Source organism: Neolamprologus multifasciatus, chromosome 15, assembly GCF_963576455.1.
Source record: "Neolamprologus multifasciatus chromosome 15, fNeoMul1.2, whole genome shotgun sequence".
In the NCBI taxonomy this organism is placed as follows: Eukaryota; Metazoa; Chordata; class Actinopteri; order Cichliformes; family Cichlidae; genus Neolamprologus; species Neolamprologus multifasciatus.
In genome coordinates, this window is record NC_140453.1 from 17,480,436 (window position 1) to 17,505,196 (window position 24,761).

A 24,761-nucleotide genomic window follows, 5' to 3' on the forward strand; every position below is an offset into this window, starting at 1 on the left:
TAAATATGTGAACTATCACAAAAACATATTGCGCTCTGAGGCCATATGACTGATAAGATTTTTGTATTTTGCGACATTTTCAGTGGAATATGTAAACAAATTTTAGTTGGAGTCTCATAAATCTTGGTGATGATAGTAAATGACCTAAACAGGTTTCTCTGAATTTTGCTTCAGAGACTGATGATCCCTCATGTATGCTGAAGTTCAGCCTTGCAGAGCTGGCTTTAGATTTCTCAATGTGAATGATATCATTATGATCATCACTAAGGTTTATTAATTAATAATTGGACAACATTATTTATTTCAGGAGGACTATGATCAGGAACTCTCCAGACTGAGGTTGGAAAAGGATGAAAATGTTGCACGTCTGGAGTTCAGACTTGCTGAGCTACAGAACAAACTCTCCCAGGTTGGGACCCACTGTCAAGGGGAACTTAAAGATATGGCTGTGTCTACAGCAGATGACTTTTTGCACAAATCATTTCGCACCGTCTGCATTCAAACCGACCGGGAGACATATGTCAAAACTGCTCAGGATGAAGAAGGTTCCGGGAGAACCTGTACATGCTCTCAGCAGCAGAAGGTGGCCCCCAAAAAGTTGGACCTTGCATCCATCAGCAAGATCGAAGGCACACTGTCCTCCTCCTCTTCACTTGCAACTCCTTGTAGCTCAAAACAACCACCAGCTCCTTCTCAGACAGCATCGCCAGCTAAATCAGATGTTTTTCCTTCTCCTCCTCCTCCTCCTCCACCTCCACTACCTCCACCATGTTCATCTCCACCTATTAACTACATGCAGCCATCAAATGACCCTCCACTACCCCCACCTCCACCTCCTCCACCCACGCCAGGGTTATCACTCCCTCCACCTCCTCCAGCATTGGGTCTTGGAGTTGATAAACCTCCCAGGAAACCGGCAGTGGAGCCTTCCCGACCCATGAAGCCTCTTTACTGGAACAGAATCCAGATCCAGGACAACAAGTAGGTCCACTCAATAAGTGTGTAAGAGCATATTGAAAGTCTGTAATCCTTAAACATTTACGACAGGCTGCCTGCCACCTGAAATGTGTGGCACCAATTTCACCCACAATAGCTCTGGCACAAAAATCCCTCTATATACAGAATATGGCAGAACTGCAAATCTTATGGCAGCCCAAGTTCCCAGGACAACTCGCCCCACATCTAACTGGTCCACCCCGGCAACTTTACAAGCAGGTAGCTCAGTGAGCTTATGCAGTAAGCAAAACACTGTAGGAAGACTATTCAGGAGAAACCCCCATACACAAAACTCCGTGGCCAACTTTTATAGACCAGGCAAAACAGCAGATCTGAGAACAGGCCATGAGTTTTATGTCATAATCAGCCCACAGAGCTGATCTGCACAGTCCCTGAGCAGTCTGAAACTGATACGTTTTACTGCCGTTTCCTCCTCACGACTGGAAATTATTGGCCGGCCACGTTATAAACGGAATTGTGGGTGAGGTACGATCAAGGGGAGCGGACATCCAGCCTGTCTGTAGCTGCTGTAAAACACGATCAAATTACCTGGGTTGACTCCACAAGTTGCAAACAGCCAGAATCATCATGCTCTGGAGAAAGTGAAGGAGTACTGAGTGAGGTCCAAATGTTGCAATGTTTTATCAGTTTACATCATTTTATCGTCTAACTGCAGTTTTCGAGAGAAAGAGCCGTGCTCGCTCTCATCACCCTTCGATAGCTCAGTTGGTAGAGCGGAGGACTGTAGGTGTATCTAGAGGAGATCCTTAGGTCGCTGGTTCGAATCCGGCTCGAAGGAGTGATGTGTTTTCATGAAATAAAAGGAAGTTCGCACGGTTGCATTAACGATTTGCCTATTCGAAGCAGTCATGTAAGTTCGGTGATCAGTGCTTATGTCCCTCTTTATTTAGCGTGTAGAAGGACACTAAATCCCAAACAGTGGCTGTTCTCTTGTAGTGTGTGATAACTGGAAAACCTTTAGAGGCAAAGAACAAAGTGTTGTATGGATGTTTGTGAATGGCATTCTTCTACATGTCCCTGTGCATCTTATGACCCACCTCTTAACCCATTACTCAAGAATGCAATCTCTCAACTGTAAGTGTACTATAACGGAGGTTCAAAGATGAGACAGGTTTAGAATAGGGGACCTTTTGTGGGCCAAGTGGCAAGTCACTGATGAATTATTTGATATGGCTATGCAGATTAAAGCATTATAAAGTGCTTTATAATGATTACAAAGGGGTTAATGCACTCACTAGCTGCTTCATTGGGTATATCTTGCTGGTGGGTTGAACCACTTGTCTTAATCCTTTGTGGGAGAGATTCAAAAAACTGTTGACAGTGACTGAAAAATAATCTTGTTTGTAGATTGATTTAAAACAAACAAACAACTATTCCACTACACCTCTTAATAGGACCTCATAAATACTGACTGGATTTTTATATTGAATCATAATAAATGAATGAATCCTGCTTTATTGCTTAGATGGCCTCATATCAGCAACTTGATGTTTTTGTTGTGTTTTTCTTCGTTTCTTAAACAGACTATTTTGCTCTCTCCCGCAGTAACAACACATTATGGAATATTCTGGAAGAGCCAAACTTAATTGATGCCAGTGAGTTTGAAGATCTCTTTGCTAAAACCACCACACAGACAAAGAGGAAACCTCTGTCAGAGACTTATGAGAAAAAAGCAAAGCCTAAGAAGGTAAGAAATTAACTTCTGTCATCATGTTATCATTTATTCATCTTGTGAATCCCTTAGCTATTGCTAAAGAAAATGTAGGCTGCAATACTTAATGGCATGTGTCCACTAGAGGGGGGTAATGCATTATGGTTTACAGACTCCTCCACATCATGGCTCTTAATACTATGATTTTAAAGCAAGAGGAAAATACAAACCAAGTGACATTAGTAAAATATAAGAAGGAAGTAAAGCATTTAAACAAGAATGTAGTGTAAAGCGCTTTGGGGTCCTTAGGGACTGAGTAAAGTGCTATACAAATGCAGGCCATTTAAACAAGAGAAAATGGAAACGCTGGTATGAAATGCTAGGCTCTCTATTCAGGACTCACTAATGGTTTCTACTGGTAAGGTGGTCATGGTAACCATGTTTGTGTTTGTTTTAGATCATTAAACTGTTGGATGGTAAACGCTCTCAGGCTGTGGGCATCCTCATTTCAAGCCTCCACCTTGAGATGAAAGATATTCAGCAAGGTGAGGTCATTTCACTCCTTCATTGTACTGCAAGGAAACAACGTTTTGTTTCTACACTGATAACAGGCAAAACTGGACTCTATCATAATCCAATTTTAAAAAAGGTGAATTGAATTTCATTGTTTTTAACAGAATCGTCATGCTCATGAACTTGCAATGCCAACTGGAAATCATCTGATTGGTAATGGTTTCATGTTCAGCATGACAATGATCCCAAGCCAACTGCCAGTGCAGTAAAAGTATAACTGAATAGAAGCACACAATACAGCACTATCAGAATCAGAATACTTTATTAATCCCGAAGGAAATTAGGGATCAGTCATGGATTGGCCTCCTCAGAGCCCAGACTGGCCATCCAGGCATTGTCCCACCAGTGACATTGCCTGCCAGCTATCAATGGGAATCTCAAAGTCAGAGAATCGCTGCACCTATTTTTCACATTTTCTGACCCAAATATAAAGAAATGAAGGGTGACTCAAGACTTTTATGCAGAACTGTAAAATAACAATAAAATAAAATAAATTTTCTAGTAAAATATAAAAGATGGCAAAATGCAATAACCAGTCAAAATGTAAAACATGTAACAGGCGTATTATTTAAAGTATATTTTGCTTATAAAGGATAGGTGCTTACACACATTGGATACTGTCTGTCAAATATACAAAGCTAATTGAGCTGCTGCCTGTCTTGAACAATCTTGCGTAAGGGATTTTAAATTTCACAAGTCCTTTCTCTGAGATAAATAAAGGTTAACAAATAAAAAAATATATCTTCAAATTTTTACCGTCTTGTGGTGGAAAGCCTCTGGAAACAGCGTTTAGATTCTCATCTCTGTTAAATCCTCAAAGTGCATGTAATCATCTTTTCCATCGCATGAGAGATAGATTACAGTAGGTCACTATACTAGCTGGGTTTCCCAGCCAGTCTGAGAATTTGAACCTGCAGTAAACATTCAGGTAACCACAGCTCCCTGAACATAAACCTTGGTTGGACTTTAATCGCGGCGTCACAGAGAATGTACCCTGTATTTCACTCTAAATATGAGCTGGGGGTGAATTTGAAGCAGGATTAGTGGCCCAAACGCTCACCACAATGTCAGCATGACGGGCAATATGCATTTCTAATCCAAAACTGAAAAATCTTTGGAGCAAACAGTAGACTGTGTCTTTCAGGAAGAGGAGCATGAAAGCCAATTTTTTGTCAATGCATTTTATTTTTTTGTATTTCCATGGATACGTTTATGATATCATATTTATTGATTATCCGTCATGATACAGAAGAGCAACTTATGAAAAGCGTTGTCATTTTCCCTTCACGATCTTTAGAATTTGTCTGGTTGAGTGTGTTAAAATGTGAGTACTATGATAAATTTCTCTTCTCTTGTCCGCTGAACTTTGACATGAGTCAAAATGCACGATCACTATTGTTTCAGCAATAAATGATCAATACTAGGAGGAATATTGTGAATGAAGCCTAGTAAGCATTTCTTCCTTTGCAGTATACTGCCTTCTGATCAGTTTCTAACCATATAGACATGTTATTTCTATTTTCTTGCTAGTGGCAGTTTTTTTTATATATATAGGTTCTGAGTTGGATCTGACAATATATGAATCACAGCTTTTTTTTAATCTCTCTCCCTTTTCTGTGTATTTTCACTTCTAGCTGTACTGACAGTGGATCACTCTGTGGTGGACCTGGAGACCATTGAAGCGCTGTATGAAAATGTACGCATTTAGGCACGTAATTGTGTGAGACAATTGTGTACAACGATGAACATTTAATTTAGAAGTTGCTATCAATTTGGCAGAGAGCACTGCCGGAGGAGCTGGAGAGGATCAGGAAACACTATGAGACGTCAGAAGAAGAGGATGTTAAGCTGCTGGACAAACCTGAGCAGTGAGTGCCTCAGCAGATGTTTAGAGAGCACAGCAGTAAATTGATTGTATTTTGTGGACTAAATAGACAAATACCAGACCTTCTGATTTGACAGTTCTAACAGGGATGGGTAATGTCATTGCATTGTGGACTCTCAGTGTTTATGTGATTGTGCTCCAGGTTCCTGTATGAACTATCTCAGATTCCAGACTTCGCAGGCAGAGCTCGCTGTGTCATCTTCCAGTCGGCCTTCATCGATGGGATCGCCTCGATTCAACGCAAGCTCAACACTGTCTTCCATGTCTGTAAGGTGAGCTAAGCATGTGACAGAAAACCCAGTTATTCATTGAAGGTGGCCAGTAAATAATGTGACATGGAGTGGCGTGAACCCCAGTCTTGAAAAAAACTGTTGATTATCTAGGCTCTGCTGGAGAGCGACAGTGTCAGGAAGGTGATGGGACTGGTGTTGGCTCTTGGGAACCACATGAATGGAGGAAGCAGGATTAGAGGCCAGGCTGACGGCTTTGGCCTGGAAATCCTTCCAAAACTCAAAGATGTAAAGAGCAGGGTAAGGCCTTGATACCTGCAGAGTCACTGTGGCTCTTTTGCCTGCCTTTCAGAACAGAGCACAGGAAGTGTGCAAAGTGTTAGGCTTGAGATTGTAATCTAACACGAGGATGAGGGAAAGTAGGTGTGAAATACATCATAATAATGAACCTGCAGTGGTATAGGTGGAGGGGAAAGTAGAATAGTCAGACTGGATTCGATAAAGTGCCGTTATTATCGTCTATCACAGTGATAAGTGTGGATTTGGCTTCAAAAGCCAGTGAAATCAGGGTGTGTGAAAAACAATACTTATTACTGAAAGAAATTTAAATTAAGAGTAATAGAAATTTGTTTGTTGCATTTACTGAAACCCCAACTCCTGATACCTTTTAAAAAGCAGTGCCCTGTTGCCATATTTGTGTATGTGTTCAGATAAAGCATCTGTTCCTGGGAGAATATTTGGTATTGTACTTAAAAGAACAGAACAAAGAAGAAGATTTGAACTCATAAGCTTAACCTCAGCAGCATCTGCCAATGACAGAGCTAGAATGTGTAGCTTGAGACCAAACTCTAGGTAAAAGAGTCCATTACATTCATCGTTCATCCAGCTTTCATGTTGTCCTTCCATTTCTTCTCAGGACAATCGCATCAGCCTGGTGGATTACGTGGTGTCATATTACTTGCACAATGTGGACAAGGTACTTTAAAAAAAATATGCAATTGAAAAAATAAATGGAGTAGCCTAAATGATGATGATGAGATAGCCTTTATTTGTCAGTTGCAGTTGCCCACAACCGAGATGACAGACCTTGCCGACTGTACATACAATACACAAACACAATGAGCACTCAAAGCGCACCACACACACATTCATACAGTGCTAAGGGTTCAGTATCTTGCCCATGGGTGCTTCAGCATGCATGACCTTCCAGCTGGTGGATAACCTCCTCTATCTCCTGAGCCACAGCTGCCCTTATTGTAGATTAGCATGTTTAAAATGGAACTACCTTCATAGAAATTGATGTGTTTGTGTTGTATTCTTATGAAAATTGGCTATATTAGACAATAAAACACAGGTTTGGACTCGTCCTTCAGCTGGGAATCACCTAACTCAGCATCACACACACTGCATCCACAGATGTAATGCATTTCTAAAATGTTTTCACCTTCCAGAATGCAGGCACGGAGAAGAGTATGTTCCCTCTTCCTGAACCGCAGGACATCTTCCTGGCAGCGCAGGTCAAGTTTGTTGACCTCGACAGAGATCTGAGACATCTTGGACGAGATCTGACAAGTACGTGACGTTACCATACCATCTCCTGTTCTCTGAGTTTTTGAAAAGAAGAATAACAAACAGACTCAGTCCCCTTTTCTCGGTTAATATTATTAGATGGTTGCACACATTCCAGACAGATGGCAAGCTTCCATGTGACTGGGGTGACCAGGAGTATTCTCAACTTGTGGTCATTTTGTTGTGTGCTTTTGTTTGGAAAAAATCAGCTAGTGTAACTCTGTCAGTGTGATTTTCTGATACTTTCCAGAGGTTCCCACAGACCAAACTTTGGCTCAGTCTGGCATCGTTTTTCCACAGACATCCCCCACCCACCTTCACTACCCTGGTTTCCCATCACTGGCCCCAGCCATTGAGTAGCTGTTTATACTTAAGGCCAACGGCTTTCCTCTGTGAGCAAACTCATGTTAGTGAAAGCTCAAGAACAAAAGACTTCCTCTTGTCTTTCTAATCCTTTTTTGCGTGTTCCTTTCACTGCCTAAGTGTGCGCATATGACGCCATTCAGCATGCCGCTCAGTTAAGTCATTCTGAGGACAATGCTTACTGTGCATGAGTATGATTATGAGTGAGTTCATTGTTGTATGCATGTGATTTTGCATGCATTTTGTTGAATGCGTGTTTATGTGCATGTATTCTGAGACTAGCAGGAGTCTTGCTGCTGATACTGGCCTGGCGCCTTTCAGATCCAGCTTCTAATCCTTAGCCCATCAGATCTCCCATCGTTGTTGCTTTGTGCCCCTGTCGCCAGTGCAGGGAGACCGTAGCTTCCCACTTATGTAATCTCCAGACCCCTAGTATCTCTGGTATCTTTGCAGAAATGCATGGATCCTTAACCTGTATCACCTGGGCTCCAGTGTGGCCCCCAGATGTGTGCCACAGATAGCTTTCTTTACCTCTCAACACAGCTTTGTCTTATCGCACTGTCTACCCAAACCACCGTGCAATCTGGTTTGCCTGTCGCAGGTTCCTTTTGTTCTGCCTGTTTGAACTGCCCTCATGCCTGGTTTGAGGCTTTGCTTTTGTCATTCGTCACTCTCCCTCTGTTTTCTGTTTGGCTGGTATGAAATCTTTCTGTTTGTTGTGGTTAAGCTTCTCTTAAGTCATCCATGTTGAGACTATATTGCATTTACATGGGTTATTCACTGGGAAGTTCATTCAAATGATTAATAAAGCTAACTAGCTATGCAGATTTGGATTTATATCTGTAGTTGGGTTTTTAAAACTACACATTGCGTACCCTTCTTGGGCCTTAAATTTTCTTATGTCTGTTACAGTGGCAAAAAAAAAGTAGTTTATTGAGCCACAGAGTTGCAAAAGGGTTTTTTCTTTTTGTTTAGTTGTTTTCTATTGTATATCAGTCATGGTTTCAGCCATGCTAGCAGTCTGTGTCTGTGCTGGCCCATGCTGTTTCACCTACAGGTAGATGCATATATTTTTGCACAAGCATTCATGGTCCTAGGTGATTTCTCAACTCTGGTGATTTCTTGGTTTTCCTGAATAACAACTCAACAACTGTCTGAATGGTTATTGCTGTATTTGGTACACCTTTTTATATTCTCCACACAGTTTATTATATCAAATTACGATTATTATTTTTTGGCTTAGTGCTTATATACTTGTATATGCCATGCACACAGTGATCAAGAGTTATCCATGATGTTTGACATGATACAACCACTGGCTGCGAGGGGGAAAAGAATATTCCCAGACTGGTTGCTGTAGGTTGCTGGCAGTTGTTTTGTGAAATCTGTCATAAAGAGGCTGCTGCACCAACAAATGCATGTGCCACTTTTATTTTGAAAGTAAATGTTCTCGGTTTCCAGTTTTCATAGTTTCACTGCTGTTTGGAGAGCTGGTGAGTGTTTGAAGGTAAATTGCAAACTGTGGGCAACCAATCACGGCAGATGTCTGCTCGAGTTTTCTTCCTGTGAAATAGGAGTTTTTCCTTCCCACTGTTGCCAATTGCCTGCTCTTAGAGGGTCATTTGATTGTAGGCATTTTTTTCTATATTACTGTTGGGTCTTTACTTTACAATATAAAAGCTGATGTTCTAATGTGGTGTGATAGGAATACAATTGAATTAAATTACCACTAGTTGCTACTACTAGCAACCAAAACTATCTAAAGAAGGTTTTTGCCTCAGACAGGAAATACACACTCAGTGACACGTGTTGCCAGAAGGTCACTGACTGGTCTGTGGGTCTTTTTTACTGGGTCTTTAGCAAACAATTTCCAGGCTAGTGCCATCAGCTTCCAGCAACCACTTGCCAACTGGTCAAGGATTTTCCGCTCATTGCCAGTAGCCTGTGTGACTGTGGTTATAGTCACCAGTGACTTGTCCAGAATTGTGGAGAAAAGATAAAATCATGTGGTTAGTAGTCATGTGTTTGCAAAACCTCAATACATTGAGCACAAAGTACTCACAAAGCTGTAGGTGTAGCTACTAGTGTTGTCTTGTTTTGTGAGCAATGGCAGTGGAACCATCACTTTAAGACCTTAGCTCAAATAAATAAGATAAAAGGAAGGATAAAACAAGGACAATCTTCAAATTTCCTATTTGCTTGTCTTGTTCCAAAGTAAAGAACACTGTTAAAAATGTCACTTGAACCAGTCCTATATAAACTACCCCCCTACTGACAGAAGTAATGGTGTAATTTGAGAGATGAATAATTCTAGCATATCATCACAAAATACCGTGAACCTCCTTAAGAAAGCATTTATCCCTCACTATGAATCAAAATCATTGTTTCAGTGCAGTTTGTGTAATTGCAGTCTCACATCTGAAGTCAGCTATATTTACAAGAAGGTCCATAACTCTCTTCAGTCTGAAATAAGCAAACGTCTGTCAGGCCCAAAAGGCAGACAGAAGAAAGAAAGGCTCCCCACACAATGCAAAGAGAGGGAGATACGCGCCTCTACAGTTTACACAAACCCGAATGAAAACAGTATTCTTTTGTAATCTTATCTGAAAGATGTTGATCGAGCATCGGGGTGGGGGGTGGGGTTGGTTCAGCCTATATTATGACTGGCTCCACAGACTGGCTCCTGTGATCCACTGATTGGACACAGCAACGTGGAGCCGCAGACTGGAAGAGGAAAAGGGAGAGAGAGAGGAGCAGTCGCCATCTCTGGATCTCAACTAGTGATATCTGAAGAGGAAGCGGCGTAGATAACCTCACGCTGGGGTACAGGTGGACCTAGTTCAACCCAGAGCTCGTCCTGCTCTATGTGAATCTGCACGTCTGACAGAGACCTTATAAAGAAAAGACACTTGAAGAATCCTTCATTTAAATCTGTGGGAGAATTGAGCAATAGCCGAGGTTGTTGTAGATGTTGGGGTAAAAAAGGCTGGGTTAAAAAAAACAACATTTTATCAGATGTAACTGCTGGTTCTATAAATCCATTTTATGTCTTTGTAAAGTATTCTGTTATTGATTATTGACCATGTCAAATAATTGTAGCACTGAGAATTCTTACATACAGCTAAAACAGTAATGACACAAAATGAGGTGGAAAGTAGTTTTACAATACTGCCAATTCAGACGAGTGTGTCCAATATTTAAACTTGGAAGCAAATAAACAAATATAGGATAGTTTTTTAAGGCTGAAATTACAAATCTGGAATGCATCTGAGCATCTTCTGGTTTCAGACAAAAGATGGTGGCATAAAGGTCACCTTTAAACGTGTTTGTTGTCTTATTCTCTTCTTATGGTTATTTTAAACAAGCCGTAAATTGTTACAAAGAGAAGAAGAAAGAAATGTTCTTCATAGCTTCAATCTTCTTCAGGCTCTTATCTAAAATTTTGTCTAAATATTGAAAGTGTAATGCTTCCTGAATTTTGTAACCATTGTGTTCTTTTCAGGGTGCGAGAAAGACGTACAGAAGGTTTGCTCTGACTCTCCTGAAGAATACCTGCAGCCATTTAAAGACAAGATGGAGGCTTTTGTGCTCAGTGGTGAGGAGTTACCATTCACTTAATGTGTTATGTAAAAACATCCATGAGATACAGTCATATTAAAAAAAAAGAGTGCGCCCACAGTGCTTCCACAGGAATTAAGAGGGTATTTAGCAGCCAGATACAGCGAAGAAAAGGTGCTTGGTTAATTGATCCCTATAAAAGTAGAGGTTCTGGTAGTTTCCTCGACTGGGTCATTCAGGCGTGTTGAGACCCTGCTATAATCTTCCCAGGGTTGGGCAAAACCCAAGACCTCTAGAACAATGTCCTTTGGACAGATGAGACCAAAGTGGAGATGTTTGGTCACAATGCACAGTGCAGCATGTGGCAGAAAGCAAAGACAGCACAAACAGCAGTCACATCAGCTGTAAGAGAAAACGAGACACATTCATATAAACAAATGCCCACAAGGCTCAATCAACAGACAGTGTTGTAAAGAAGTGTGGGCCAGAATTCCTCTATATAACTTTATCATTAAGAGAATGAGACTTCTAGTTACTGTTGCTAAAGGTGGTGCTACAAGCTATTGAATTATGGAGTCTACTTAGTTTTTGTTTCCCATGACATTTTTTGTAATGATTATTCCAGCAAGGAAATTAAATGTTGTGCACGTCTTTTGAAATATGATTGAGAAGTACGGTCACATACACGCTGAATATTTGACATTATGAGCTCAGACATTTTGTTTTAAAAGCGTTAAAATCTTTTGAAAGACAGATTTTTGTTGTTTTGAATATCCTCCAAGCTCTGTGCAGCTTCTACTGCAATTAACATGTAATTGCCTGCTTGCACTTAAAAAACTGACTGCTCTTCTTCACATTCTTAATTATCCTCAATTATTTCCTCTACTCATAAGCAGATTATTAGATAGCCATACCGTCGACAGACATGTAAAAGTCCCCCCAGCCCTCATAGAAAAGCAAGAGTCATTGCTTCAAAGAGATATCTTTGTACCTGTTTTCTGTTTGCTGTTGATTCTTTTTTTTTTTTAAGTAATTTGTCATTCAATCAAGACATGTCTTTCCTTGCCTCTTATAAATGTAGTCTTTGTGTCTTTAGTGGCCTGAAAATTACCAATGGAGTGTCTTTGGTATTTGTATGTGAGGGAGACAGAATGAATTCAGAGTACAGCCTAGACACTCAGATAGGGATCAGACAGATTTGGCAATGGCTGAGACACACAGGCACTGGGCCTTCTATGGAGCCCTTTCACTGCAAAAAACAGTTAACTCTTATGAGCCAAGGAATTCCATGTTGTGCAAAATGTTTATAGTGACCCATTTCACGTTTGAGTATTCAGTGAATACTTAATAATTCTTCTTGTGAGCGTCCATCTTTTTTCCTCCCCACCCAGTGACAAAGGTATCACAATCAAGCTTCAAAATCAGTGTCTTTAAGAGAGCTGCCTATTCAGATCATCATCTTTTGTCTATTGTCTCCCATTTGTTTTATTTGTTCTAAAACTACACCAGACAATTGGACTGCATGCAGGATCTTTTTCCAAGACTTTATCTTTTGTTCAAAGATTTGAAGTTTATCCTCCTGCATTCTCTTCCTCTTAGATAAATATAGATGTGAATTAAACCACGAGACTTTAAAAAAGTCTTCAAACAAGAACTGGAATTTGGGTTTTATGAGAGGGTGTGTCTTTATTTACAAAAGTATTTCATTAGTGGGTAATTTCTGTAGCTTTTTAAAATTGATTTTTTTTATTGTTCTGGGTCTGAAGGAGACTTCCAAAACAGTACAGAGAGACAGACACAGATAACAAGTACCCTACCTGTTATTTGACATAATGGCATAATAGCAAGAATGGCTCCATTGACTGCATAATTGGTGTTTTAAGACCAAATGGTTGTCTGGCTCCATTAGACAAGGTCATCATCATACAAGAGGATCTTATTGTGTAACTATGAATAATTAGATTCACAGACTTTCCATAGAGTTTAAAATATACTGTTTTTTTGTTTTTTTTTTGGAAAGTCTTGCAAAAACTAAACTTTTTACCTGCACACTTTTTTAACAGCACGAAAAGAGCACGCTGAAGCTTCTTATCAGATGATGACTGTACGAAAAAGGTAGGAAAATTAAGTTGTTCATTCATGTGCAGCATGCAGGTCTCTATCTGAATTTGGCTCCTAGAGCTATTTGCAGTTCATCAATTCATAATATTGTGTCTATTTTCATCACTTTCCCATTTTCCCTCCTTTTTTTTCTTTTTATTATCTTGCAACTCTTTTTTTTTTTTGCCTTTTAAGTTATTCCCGTTGTTTTCCATTTCTTATAGCTACATTGTGACTCTTTGTTATTATCTCTTTTTGTCTTTTTTTCATGTCTATAAATATTTTCGTAGTAGCAGGTCAAGCATCATACTAGCTAAATGGTAAAAGTCTGTTAAAGTTATAGAAGTGTAATAACAGGTATTACAGTGATCAACTGAAACAAAGTGCTGAGGAGGACAAAGCAGAGGACCTGGGTTATGTTTTTAGATGAGAGGAGACACAAACAATAAGATAAAATTTAATTTTGATCTTGATTTTTTAAAATACTTGTTTTCAGTTTTGAGGACTTGATCCTGTACTTTGGGCTAAAGCCTAAGACGGGGGAGACGGAGGTGACAGCTGGCTATTTCTTCATGCTCTGGTTTGAGTTTTCTGCCGACTTCAAGACCAGGTGGAAAAGGGAGAACAAGAATATCTCTAAAGAGAGGTAAGTAATAGCTGTGTGTGTGTGTGTGTGTGTGTGTGTGTGTGTGTGTGTGTGTGTGTGTGTGTGTGTGTGTGTCACCCTTTGTAAACAGTTTCACAAAAACCACCTCAAGGGGAATCACTAAATTAAAAACTAAAGAAATGTAATCCTCTAATAAAGACCTTACCGATACCCTGTGTGGGAAAACAATGTGTTTTTCTTCACTTAATTATTGCAACATAAGAATGAAACATAAGAATTATATCTGATATTAGAAAACTGTTATGAATCCTTTTAGCTCTTTATTAGTCTTTTTTAACATTTAACCAGTCCAACATTAATCTGACACAAAAGGCAAATATCTCGCAGTGACATCAGTAAAGGTGATATTGTTTATATATTAGCTGGCATCAGTGTTCATCCAACATATAGGTGCATCTGTAACTGCAGGCTTAAAGAGTATTTTACACATTTCTATTTCTCTACTTTACTTTTTGCTGCATATTTATAGAATAGCTTGGCCTCATTGTGGTTCTCTGGAGTGTTTTCATTTACTAAATGCTTCACTTTGCAGGTTAAAAGAGGCTCAGCAGTCAGTGAAGAGGATTACCGGAGAGAAGAAGGTGGAGACGAGAAAGACCAACCCCAGCAGCCTGGTAAGACTGGAATCAGTTGATTTACTGAGGAAGCAAAAAGATTAGCCTTAGATGACATTTGTGGAATTAGGCCTTAAATGTGAAAAACAGATCAACTCATACCAACTCAGGAATTCTCTTGCAAAGTTACTTTTTTAGCATTGCTGCTTTTATCGACGTAATAGAAAATCTTTTTGGAAATGTCTTCTTTTCTCATTTAAGTCCAGTCTAAATTTGCTCCCAACAGAAAGAGCGACTGCGTCAGAAAGAAGCCAGCATATCTTCAACTTAAAGAAACCAAAAAAAATTGTTCATATCCAAATCATTCTAACCACCGGATAATGTCCTCACAAAGCTGGAGCCAACAGGATGTGAGCAAGGGTACCAAACATGCATGGTCCTTGAAAAATGTAGTTTATTTATTTACTTGTATTTGTTAAGTGGAAGATTTATATTATAACCATATTATAACTTGTCATCTAACATATATTTAAGTTTTAAATATTAAAAAAAATCTTCTGTGCAATATTTAGACATAAGTAATAGCTTCAACTGTGTATAGACAGATACATTTTTGCATCAAATCTAAAATGTAAAATCAAATCTTTTACAATATTTTTCCACAAATAAAATCATTGCTCATAGAAAACTGTGATGCAATAGCTTGAATGCAGTTTTATTTACAAGTGCCATTACAATGAATGATACACAAATTATGCACAGCCATGAAATCAAGTGGCTTTTAGCAGTGCATGTATAAAAGTGTATGTCTCTAAAACCTTCAGCTCCATGTCCCACACAGTGGAAACAATGCAACCTCTGAAGTCATCTTGTATTTTTGCACATCCATTAGCTTGTTGGGTTTTTTGTTTGTTTGGACAAATTTTGTCACTGGACTGCCGCAAACCAGCCTGCACCTCAACGGTTCGCATTGGCCTAAAACGTCCTGTCTGCAAATGCATGCGCCAACACATCCAAGTCTGTTTACACTCACAAAACTGCAAGCAGCGACTGATAATTGACAGATGTTTGGTCATTGTGTGGTAAAGTTGTATTTGCAGGTCAAATTATCACCTTATACAGAACGTGACACTTGAATCTCCCACTTAGCAGTGTGTACTGTCTTTTAGCAGATTTAGTGGTCAACTGTTTCTCCCCCCAAAAAGGCTCAAGCATGTTTCTCACTTTTCTATTCCAACCTATGCGCCTTTTAAGCAAAATAGACTCCCCCTTCTATATTTTTCACAGAAGACAATATTACTGGCCAGCATGTTTTAGTTTGTGGCTAATCCATATCGATAGTAGTGCAGCGGCACAGCTTTACGCGCTGGACTCGTTTCCTCTTGGTGCTGGGCGTCTGTCCCGGACAGAGGAGGGTGTATGTGACGGTGCTGAAGGCTTTGGGTTTGCAGGCCGAACAGGAGCGAAAGGCGTTTCCGTCCTGGTACTTGTTCCGCGGGATGTAAAAGGAGTTGCACTGTCCGTAGCAAAACCTGTTAATGATGGTGCGGCGAAGGCAGCCCTCCTCCTCTATGGTCTGCTTGAGCGGCTGTGTCTTACACCAGTCCAGCCGCAGGTATCTACGCTCTGTGACGTGCAGCGCTTCCTGGCTGGATTCCGGCACTTCGTATGTTGAGGTTACTGGCCCCGTTGCGCGAGAAATTAATCCAATAAGAGGGGGCTGTACACACGTCGACGATTCATTCGGGCTGTGTTTGTTTGGCTGTGGAAACGCACTTTGAAAGCTCTGAGCTTTCGTACTCTTCAGCGGGGTGAGTAGCAGTGCCAAAACGACTGCAAAGCTCTGCACTGAATGTGTCTGCATCGTTGAATCTGAAAGGAAAACGGAACAAAAGTTAAGTCCTCGATGGAAAGGAATTTACGCACAACTTTTACGCACACATAAAGCACCACAGAAGCAAGCAGTGGATATTTTTATATCAAGTTATATATATTATACACATTTCAGAACCAATATCTGTTAAGTGGAGTTACCTGTTTTTTTGGTTTGTTTTTTAAAAAACTCCTAGCGAGAAAACAATTATCCAGTCAGCATGCGTGTCTTCTAGAGGTCCGCCGTCCTCAGTTGTGGTTTTATGGATTACACAGTGAGGAGATATCCAATTTTGAGTTTCTCCAGAACACGCCCCCAAACCCATATCCTCTCCATCCTGCCTGTCTGTGAATGCAAATCAAAATCCTCTTCCAAACTTTGTTGATGCAGATAAACCGTTTATTCGATTTAACAGAACAAAACAGAACACAACCATTTAGACAAGATGAAGCAACCCACTGAATAAATACTGAACATGCTTTAGTGAACTATTTCACCATCATCCTTTGAATGGCAAAGTAAGACTTTTACCAGAATTACTTGTAAGTATTTGATTGGAAATAGAAATACACTTCTTACACAAGACACCAAAGTAATTCGTCACATACAAAATTAATTTGTATTAATAAACCAATCTCTGTACATCCAAGAAAAACTTTGATATAACATTCGTTCGGATCAATATATATTTATACAAAGTATTGTTATGATAAAGGGATAGATATATTGTACACTGTCAGATCAGTATTTAACAGCATATATTCTATTATTTTGGGGTTGATTTAGGATTAATTCTCTGGCAATGTGGTAGTGTGTTACATCTCTTAAAAATAAGAAAAGAAGCAAACAGTTGGTATAAATGAACTGAGATCTCCTTTTCCCCCTATAAAGAGCCCAGATCTTCAGTGTTTTAATAAATACAGTATGACAGATATCATGGCAGGCTGATCTTTTTTCATTCCTATATCTCACTTGTGAGCATTTCTGCTAAGAGAGAGTTGTTTCAGGGAAAACCTATTTTATTGCCAAGGCAAGATTTCAAACTACCGACCAAAAATAGCTTAACCCAGAAAATTCAGAGTTATCAATCTTTAAAAAAAAAAAAAAAAGAACAAGGTCCATTGTAATTGCTGTTTGTAAAGCTCTGAGATCAAGAAATAACTATATTTTTAACCAAAAGAAAACTTGAAATTTTGTTTCAGGGTGGCAGATCCCATGTTTTTGCAATACAATCAAACAAAGCATTTACAAAACACCCACAAAGACCCACTGACTGTTAACCAAAATGCTTAAATTATTAAAACCTTTTATCTGACAGTATGTTGTAATATTGCAGTGGGTATTGCAGGAGTTTAGGTTGTGGATTTGCTGGCAGCGGGGACAGAAGGTTCGTCTTCCTCCTCTTCCTCTGAGAAGTGAGGAACTGATTTTTTGGCAACGACATTGTCCAACCTCTGGCCCAATAAATATGGGTTGACACTCTGTGGACACAAGCATAAAACTGTTTGTACACAAACTTATAAACATGTCTATAAGTTGCATGTCATCTGATTAAATTCAACAGAAATTCAAAGTGTGACTCTTGGCTTAACTCCCACCAGGGGTTAAACTCAGTGCAGAGTGCTCAGTTTTGTGATTTCTCAGACACAATCCCACACAGGAAAAGCAAAAAGACAACCAAGAAATAGTATACCCGTTTTCTTCTCTTTGGTCCACCCTTCAGCTTTTGGTACAAAAGTCCCTTGTTCTGAAAATAAAAGAATAAAAAAGCAGATTTCAGATCTAAAATCATGTATTCATTGTCTTACAGCTAGTCCATTTGTTACGCTCAACAAATTGTCTGAATGGTCTTTTTAGGGAATAAAAACAGTGTTCTCAGTGGGTAACTTCCTCAGACCAGACATATCAGAGGACAAACTGGGAAATGGATCCATGCTAATTACAAGAAACTTTTATCTGATCTTTCAAATAACAGAAGTCTTGACTTTTTGTTTCTGCGGTTAGAAATGCAGCTGAACGCCAGAATCCACAAGTATGAGTACTGTTGCAATGTTGCCATCTCCGATGACAAAAAATGGCTTATATAAGCCTCATTTGGCAAACAGCTGACACTGATGGCCTTTTTCCTGACCTTGGAAAATTGACATGAGCCTCAAATGGTAAAAAAGCAAATATGGTCCAAATACTTCAAATTAATTAGGAGCCATGTTTGGCAGGTAAGATGATGCAGTTGGCAATCTGTAGTCTGTACTTTACCTTAAAGTGGCCCATGTGGTTAATAGTGAATAACACCCAAATATGTGAAGCAATATGGGAAAAGCTGACTGAGAATTCCAGCTGCGCACAAAGAAATGCCAAGTGATGATTCAATCAAGAGGGCTTTCCATTATTTCCAATCTTTGTTATTTTAACGTAACTGTCTGCAGTATCTACCAAAACTAAAACTGGGAAAATATCTGATTTTGCAAGTTTGCACCTTACAAAGAAATGAATAGCTTCTCGTTTTTATGGTAGTTTGATTTTAATGCATCCAACCTGGCCTGTGGAGATGTGGATTGTGATCGATTAATGATTGCTTGAAAACCTCGAGGGGTTTCTCTGTATTGTTGTACCGTCTTGACCTTACAATATAAAGCACCTTGAGGCAACTGTTGTTGTGATTTGCTCCTGATCATGATGACTCTGGTGTTCCAAATGCACATTTATTTGATCTCCTGCTGAAAAATATTTATGCAGTATTACTACTTTGTTGCTTTACTCTCTTTCATTTCATTATGAGGTAAATTGTTCTGTGTTCTGGACTTTTTCTGGCTATCAAATAATCTGAGACTCTGGGTAGTAGAATAAATTAAAATCAATAAATCAAAATAAACCAAGTAATTAGTCTATAATTAAATTAATCGATTCCTGAGGTCCTGTTTTGTACTCACCCACTTTGCCAGGGCAGGGTAATCATGTTCTGGGTCAAACAGGTGCTGGTGTTTTTGAAACTCTCTGCTGAACTCAGCTGTGTCAGGAGCATTTTCCAAACATCCATCTGCTGCTGTGTATGCAATAAATAGGTAGCAGAGAGGGAGTCACTTTTTCTGTTCATTAGGCAAGCCATGTGTGTTCTGGAAAAGGCTAGCAGTGAATCAGAAAGTGATTAATGCACTTATTTATGTCATTACTTCCTTAAAGGCCAAAAAGAAGATGGAAAAACTATGCATATTCTTAAAAACAGCATTAATAGCAACATTTTCCATTAGCCCCATAAAAGGCCTGTGTTGATTCTGCAGAAATGAGTGTGTTTTTAAAAAATACTGTGCACAGGGGAAGAATTCCTACCCGTCTTTCCCAGGGGACAGGGGTTTGGTGGGTCTGGGTAGCTGTGGTCATCAGTGAAATCTTTGGGAACATTGTCCCCTGTGAGCTCTGCCACAATGTTGGGGATGTTTCCATAGGGGCCTAGATGCTGCAGTCCCTCATGGGCACCACCTGGTGGGGAAAACATGGCCATCTTTTGTTAGTGTTCTTTTAATGTCATCAGACAGAAAAGACTGATGGTTTTGCAGATTGTTTTCTAATCGTGCTAAGCTGTGGTGGGTTATTTCATAGACGCAGAGTCACATCTGACACCACTTCACTGTCTTAAACAACTACTGATAGCTAAACCATTCATAGACTCGTCTCTCTTTTTGTTAACAGCTCACTGAGTGCGTGTCCTCTCCCTCTCCACTTCTTCCTTCTTGTCCACTTTGATAGAATAAATTAGCTGAAGAGTACGGTGTAGACTAAACCACTTGGCTTCATTTGTAAGGGGTGAAAAACTGCAAATAAAAACAAACTTTTAATTTTAGGCTTGCAAGGATCCCTCCTGCCACTTTTCCAGCTATGATGGCCTTAATGTTTATATCCGTTGGGTTTAAGCAGTCAGTATTTTTCTGGTCTCAAGGGGATATGAAAATCTGTTACCCATTTTACCCATCCATAAGTCAATATTTCAGGTTATCTGAAAATTTCAAGTTTTCCTCAAGTTTTGATTTTATTAGATTTTATCCACAAGATGAAAATTTGAAAAATAAAATTAAATAAAATAATAATAAAAAAACCACATTAAGACAGATGAAGTGGTGGGGAATACTGCTTCCAATATTCTTAAACTAGAAGATCCTTCATAAATCTATAACATACCCTGTATGCTCTGAGGCCCAACAATGTTGGTAGCCTGGTGTGCAGGATACTCCACCCTGGGCCGAGCAATGCCCAGCTGCTCCATGACACCGTGCAGGAGGCGCTGGATGTCGGCCTCAGACACCTGGTCAGCCGTACGGGGACTGCGGGCTGGAGCTCTGCCGAGCTGTAGGCACAGCAGGAGGCTGAGTAACGATAACCGCACCGCCGAGCCCATTTTCGTTATCTACAGGGAGAAACACACACACAGAAGCCCACAGATGTTTATTCATGTACAAACACGGATGATTTTCCTGTTATAAACATATACGCAATTATTTGTGGATAAAAAAGATTCCTAATACGACAAAATCGCCTGAATTGAATGTCATTGTGGGTAAAACAAACAAACAAACAAACAAAAACAACAAGGCGTGTGGTCTGTAAAATGAATAAATCTTTGATGCGCCACTTACTCTGTAAACAGAGCCATTAAGGCCGTTGTGAAAAGCCTATAAATAGCTCCCCATCAACCAAAAACGGCTTCACTTATAAAACTCAATGTAAACATGTAATTACATAGATTTTATTTATTGTTGTTACAAAGGACTCGCGACGGATCAAAAATCAGATTTCTGCATTTTCCCCTTACCTTGTTTGCGTTTAAGGAGAACCCTGCCTGCTGAGGGAGACCTCCGTCAAGTCGTCCACAAAGAAAACGCATATTTCCGGATCTTCAAAATAAAGCTTTACAAACGCGGAGGAACAAAAAGCCAAACACAGATTTTCGTCTAAATTCACTCTGTTCCAAGTTGATTCACCAGTGTTCTGCGCGTTATTCGTTTATGGGCAGCGTTTGGTGAATTTTTTTTTAATTTTCTGTCTCGTTTTGTTTTGAAGAGTTGATTTCTGATGTCTTCATACATGGACATTTTACAACCTTGCATCCGTCTCGTTTCACGGTTCAGATGCAGTTGCCCGGAAACAGCAAATCCACTTTTCCCATTGGCTGCGACAAAGTGCCATTTACTCCTCGAGAGCTCTACACTGACGCTACAAATCCGAGCCCAAATGCATTTTTTCCCATTTAGTAGTGGCTACTCTGTTTTTCATGTTTTTATATTTCACAATAATTTCTCTCTTTTTAACAATAAAGAAAGGAAGTGGGACTCCTCAAAACTGGGTTCGGTTATAATGCACAGAAAATGTAATAAAATTGACTTTAGGAAAGGAGAGAGACTAAAAATATATCTTTATTTAATGAATAATGTATGGGAAAGCCGTACATACATTGTTCAGTCTCTTGTTACATAAATACAATAAAAAAAAAACTAAAACAAATCATAAAACATAGCTCCCGCTCCCCCCCCCCCCCCCCCCCCAAAACCACTCTTGTCAACCTGCTGGTTGATCAGAGGTCTTGACTTTAGGGAAACAAGCATGAGTTATTGTGACGAGCGTCTTCTCCAAAGCGTGAGCTTTAGTTTTCCTGCAGGAGAACCATCGACACCTCTGGTGAACCTGGTGATGATTCATATGTAAAGCACAGAGGCACATTGAACAAATACACAGCAGACAGTGCGCATTTGGCCAAAGCCAATAAGCACCATGGTTTATTCTACAGTTAACATTTGCTTTACTTGAAGCGGCTCCTTGAAACCAAATGCTGAAACTAAGTAGCATCAACTCTAAGCCTTAGCTCTCTAATTTGTCACTGATGTTAGAGTGAACACTGAAGTTAAATTTATAAACCTTTACCGTTTACCTTTTTAGACCATCTTGTGGCATCTTGTTTAACTTTTTTTCAGCTGCAATGACATCATCCAACAAAGCTGCTGCAGGCCTGAAGCTTTGATCTAGAAACGGTTTTTAGATTAGACTGCACAAATAAAATATTCTCACACATTCCAGTCTGATTCTTTCGCCATATAATTACCTGCTGAAGGCATGTAGGTCCTGAACAAAAGGATGTTGGGGAAAGAATCCAGGCCAAGGCTTCTCCTCAGCGTTGGTCTGTCTCCTGATGTGGACCCGTGGCTCTGCTCTGGTGGCCTGAGCTTTGACCCTCCCTGAATCAAGGGCACTGTCTCTACAGAGCGCATTCCTGCATGCGTTTGAGAAATTTAAGCTTGAGAACTCAAATAGTAAAAACTGGTTAAACATAATTTGAACAGAGTGATTTGCTCAGTAACTTCTGTGGTCTTTTTACCTTTGAAACTGTGCCGCTTTTTACTTCTACTCTTGGAGCCAACATCTTTCACAAAATGGAAGTTCATCAGATATTCCATACTATCGATTACAGTTTTGGGAATCACACCTATTGTTATACAGATTAAAACATTGCACATAAAGCATTGCATATAAAGCCACTGGAAATTTGTTTATCAACACCAAATAACTGGTCTTTTACCAAATAAATGAGGATTTTCAATGAAGGTGCGCAGAACATGAACTCTGAGCTCAAGCCGTCCTTCAGACATCTCTGTCGTGTTTGGCGGGGGTAATAGACACGGAGCGAAGATTATAGCCAGGTTGGAGCTGGTCATCAAGTTCTCGCTGCATCTGACAGCAGTACATACAGTGAAGAAAAACAATATCAGGTCTCCTGAACGATCGTGTTATTTCCATCTGAAGCACACAACCTGGGGCAGAACCAGCTTTGACAGCAACACTTGTTTCCTAAACAAAAAGGACTTTAAATCGGCACTTTTTGTGTATGCGACTAATTTCTGCTAAAGTTTAATTAAAAAAAATCCTTTCATACCTCTGGGAAACTTTTGCTAAGTAGTCGAACATGTAATGCAGACAGGAGGCGTTTCTTGCAGGAAGGAGACAGGACAGCAGCTGGAGGGCTGCCATCCTGTCCTGTAGGTTGGGCAGAGACTGAGCTTTGAGCAGAGCTGCATGAAGCTCCGAGGGAAACAGCGGCTCTGGCAGCTCCCTGCAAAACTGTTTGATCAGAGTGGCCACATCATAGGGGAGGGCAGTGGACAGACAACTCTCTCCTCGATTCAGTTTGGCCTAAACCAGACACAACAAGAGCAAAAAAAAAGAGTGTAACTGCATGTAGTGTTGTTGTAGTAGTTTGTCTATGTATAACCAGATTAAACTGTTTAATAGATATAATTAACATTAGAAACACCCATTCACAGTTTCAACAAAAACACACCCTTTTTGGAGGATTCGTAAAACTATTTTATTTGACTGCATTTGTACCCTACAAACATGTGGCAACTACTGCAAATGTAGAAGTGTAGGTGACAGGTCAGTAAAATGACTTAAACCACTAGATGGCACTATTGCTCCAGAAAATATTGTGGAACTAAGACTTAAAAAACAAACAAACAGTGAGACTCTTACTCTGAGTGTCTTAATACGAGCAAGACAGCCTGGTTTTCTGAAAAGGCCCACAGTCCCACCACGCTCCAGAAGGAAAGAACAAGCGTCCACCAAAAAGCTGGGACACAAATTATTAAGCAAAGCTTTAGAAGTGTTTCTCCCAAGTTACATTTAATGATTTCCCTTTTCCACTCACCAAGGTACAAGCCCAAATTCAGGAATGTAACACCTGGGCAAATTTTCCAGAGGAACACCAAAGATCTTTGAACCGCTGATCATCAGTCTCTCCCTTTTCTTCTCAAGACTCTTCACAGAGATCCCATAAAGGACTTGAAGGTGGAACCGAATGACATTGCTGTCTGTAAGCTTCATGATTTGACCGGAAGCAAAGCAAAACCTAAGCACATTAAGGGCCTTTCACCGTGGTACCACAATCTCTGCAAACTCAGTAATGAGTAAAGGAGGTGGGCTTTATTATTCTAATCCGTATCACCTGCCACACAGGAAGTGAGCGCTGAAGGAAAAGTGATGCATTCAGGAGTGGTGTAAAACGTGGGTCACTTTAGATTACTATTGAAAAAGTTTTACAGTAATTCTTGTTTTCCGGAAGTGGGTGTTTCAGTTTCACAACATCTTTATTTCAGCAGTGTTTCAGCAGTATTTCCCCACATGTACGACAAACATTTGTAAAAGTGCAGAAGACTGTTTCTAAAGTTGTAGTCAAATACTGTTTGAGATCTTTCAGTATTGATCGCAGTGATACTAATAAGTGCTAGTGTGAATGCACTTGTTTGAACATACTTGAGTGCCAGCTCCCAAATCTAGAACTGATTAAATGCATTTTCACTGAAAACGTACCAGCACTGGGGCCGATAAAGTCATCACCACATAATTACTGCCTAAATGTTGGAACCGCTGACATCAGTGGCTGTGCAAGAAATTTATGATTATTCACAGATGTAGCCTACAAATTCCTCATTCCCAGAATTTTCTTTTGCTGGAAATTATACCACCTTATACTACATAATGTGGGTTTGGCTCTTAAAAGGCCAGTAACTTAACAGAAGCAGCATACTGATGGCGTTGTAGCCAAGATGTTATTTAGTTGGTGGGTTGTGGGAGTGCAACTAACAAAAAAAGTGATTCTAAAGCATTAATGTTTGTCGTTAAAGGGTTCAAACTCCCACTATCATCTTTCTGAAGTATGCTGCAATTAGAGTGAAGCTTTTT

The 24,761-nt window shown here is 39.8% G+C and overlaps 4 protein-coding genes and 1 non-coding gene across 11 annotated transcripts in view; 2 read left to right on the forward strand and 3 right to left on the reverse strand.

Moving 5' to 3' along the window:
* fmn1 (formin 1) overlaps positions 1-22,510 on the forward strand; it is a 36,659-nt gene extending 14,149 nt beyond the window's left edge. For all 4 annotated transcript variants that reach the window (XM_085133561.1, XM_085133562.1, XM_085133564.1 and 1 more), the window contains 14 exons: positions 308-981; positions 2,563-2,704; positions 3,126-3,213; positions 4,876-4,937; positions 5,021-5,109; positions 5,269-5,398; positions 5,510-5,656; positions 6,273-6,332; positions 6,808-6,928; positions 10,791-10,883; positions 12,910-12,961; positions 13,443-13,592; positions 14,146-14,227; positions 14,454-22,510. In XM_085133561.1, the coding sequence (XP_084989687.1) occupies positions 308-981; positions 2,563-2,704; positions 3,126-3,213; positions 4,876-4,937; positions 5,021-5,109; positions 5,269-5,398; positions 5,510-5,656; positions 6,273-6,332; positions 6,808-6,928; positions 10,791-10,883; positions 12,910-12,961; positions 13,443-13,592; positions 14,146-14,227; positions 14,454-14,498 (1,935 nt within the window). In that variant the 3' untranslated portion in view covers positions 14,499-22,510. The remainder of the gene's footprint in view (positions 1-307; positions 982-2,562; positions 2,705-3,125; positions 3,214-4,875; positions 4,938-5,020; positions 5,110-5,268; positions 5,399-5,509; positions 5,657-6,272; positions 6,333-6,807; positions 6,929-10,790; positions 10,884-12,909; positions 12,962-13,442; positions 13,593-14,145; positions 14,228-14,453) is intronic.
* On the forward strand, positions 1,708-1,795 carry trnay-gua (transfer RNA tyrosine (anticodon GUA)). Its single transcript is given in 2 exon segments — positions 1,708-1,744; positions 1,760-1,795. It is a non-coding gene; the product is annotated as a tRNA-Tyr (tRNA).
* On the reverse strand, positions 15,484-16,315 carry LOC146501872 (gremlin-1-like). Its single transcript, XM_085133594.1, has 2 exons — positions 16,202-16,315; positions 15,484-16,039 (listed from the first exon to the last, which is right to left on the reverse strand). The coding sequence occupies exon 2, from the start codon at positions 16,029-16,031 to the stop codon at positions 15,492-15,494; it is 540 nt and encodes a 179-aa protein (XP_084989720.1). The 5' UTR covers positions 16,032-16,039; positions 16,202-16,315; the 3' UTR covers positions 15,484-15,491.
* Positions 16,418-20,979, reverse strand: scg5 (secretogranin V). Its single transcript, XM_085133590.1, has 6 exons — positions 20,845-20,979; positions 20,214-20,439; positions 19,368-19,517; positions 18,971-19,083; positions 17,734-17,787; positions 16,418-17,521 (listed from the first exon to the last, which is right to left on the reverse strand). The coding sequence occupies exons 1-6, from the start codon at positions 20,914-20,916 to the stop codon at positions 17,393-17,395; spliced, it is 744 nt and encodes a 247-aa protein (XP_084989716.1). The 5' UTR covers positions 20,917-20,979; the 3' UTR covers positions 16,418-17,392.
* On the reverse strand, positions 21,568-23,997 carry LOC146501874 (inactive Rho GTPase-activating protein 11B-like). 4 transcript variants are annotated; one of them, XM_085133580.1, is made up of 8 exons: positions 23,728-23,961; positions 23,553-23,649; positions 22,957-23,213; positions 22,603-22,754; positions 22,402-22,446; positions 22,129-22,296; positions 21,958-22,048; positions 21,568-21,713 (listed from the first exon to the last, which is right to left on the reverse strand). In XM_085133580.1, exons 1-8 carry the CDS (start codon positions 23,901-23,903, stop codon positions 21,638-21,640), a joined length of 1,062 nt encoding a protein of 353 aa, XP_084989706.1. In that variant the 5' UTR covers positions 23,904-23,961; the 3' UTR covers positions 21,568-21,637. The 4 variants fall into 4 exon arrangements, with proteins under 4 accessions (XP_084989706.1, XP_084989707.1, XP_084989705.1 ...); XM_085133581.1 differs by having other exon boundaries at positions 21,951-22,048; positions 22,402-22,509; positions 23,728-23,960; XM_085133579.1 differs by having other exon boundaries at positions 22,402-22,509; positions 23,728-23,959.
* Positions 23,998-24,761: the final 764 nt, after the last annotated feature.

Excerpts from the sequence above, each read along its gene's own strand:
- scg5 (XM_085133590.1), bottom strand. The coding sequence starts at position 20,916 with ATGCGTTTTCTTTGTGGACGACTTGACGGAGGTCTCCCTCAGCAGGCA. Across the intron at positions 17,788-18,970 it reads ACCCTGCCCTGGCAAAGTGG|AACAAGGGACTTTTGTACCA; the intron begins GTGAGTACAAAA and ends TTTTATTTTCAG. Across the intron at positions 17,522-17,733 it reads GACCAAAGAGAAGAAAACGG|AGTGTCAACCCATATTTATT; the intron begins GTATACTATTTC and ends TTGTGTCCACAG.
- LOC146501872 (XM_085133594.1), bottom strand. The coding sequence starts at position 16,031 with ATGCAGACACATTCAGTGCAGAGCTTTGCAGTCGTTTTGGCACTGCTA.
- LOC146501874 (XM_085133579.1), bottom strand. The coding sequence starts at position 23,903 with ATGAAGCTTACAGACAGCAATGTCATTCGGTTCCACCTTCAAGTCCTT. Across the intron at positions 22,510-22,602 it reads TGAAAATCCTCATTTATTTG|GTGTGATTCCCAAAACTGTA; the intron begins GTAAAAGACCAG and ends GTATAACAATAG. Across the intron at positions 22,049-22,128 it reads GACCTACATGCCTTCAGCAG|ATCAAAGCTTCAGGCCTGCA; the intron begins GTAATTATATGG and ends AACCGTTTCTAG.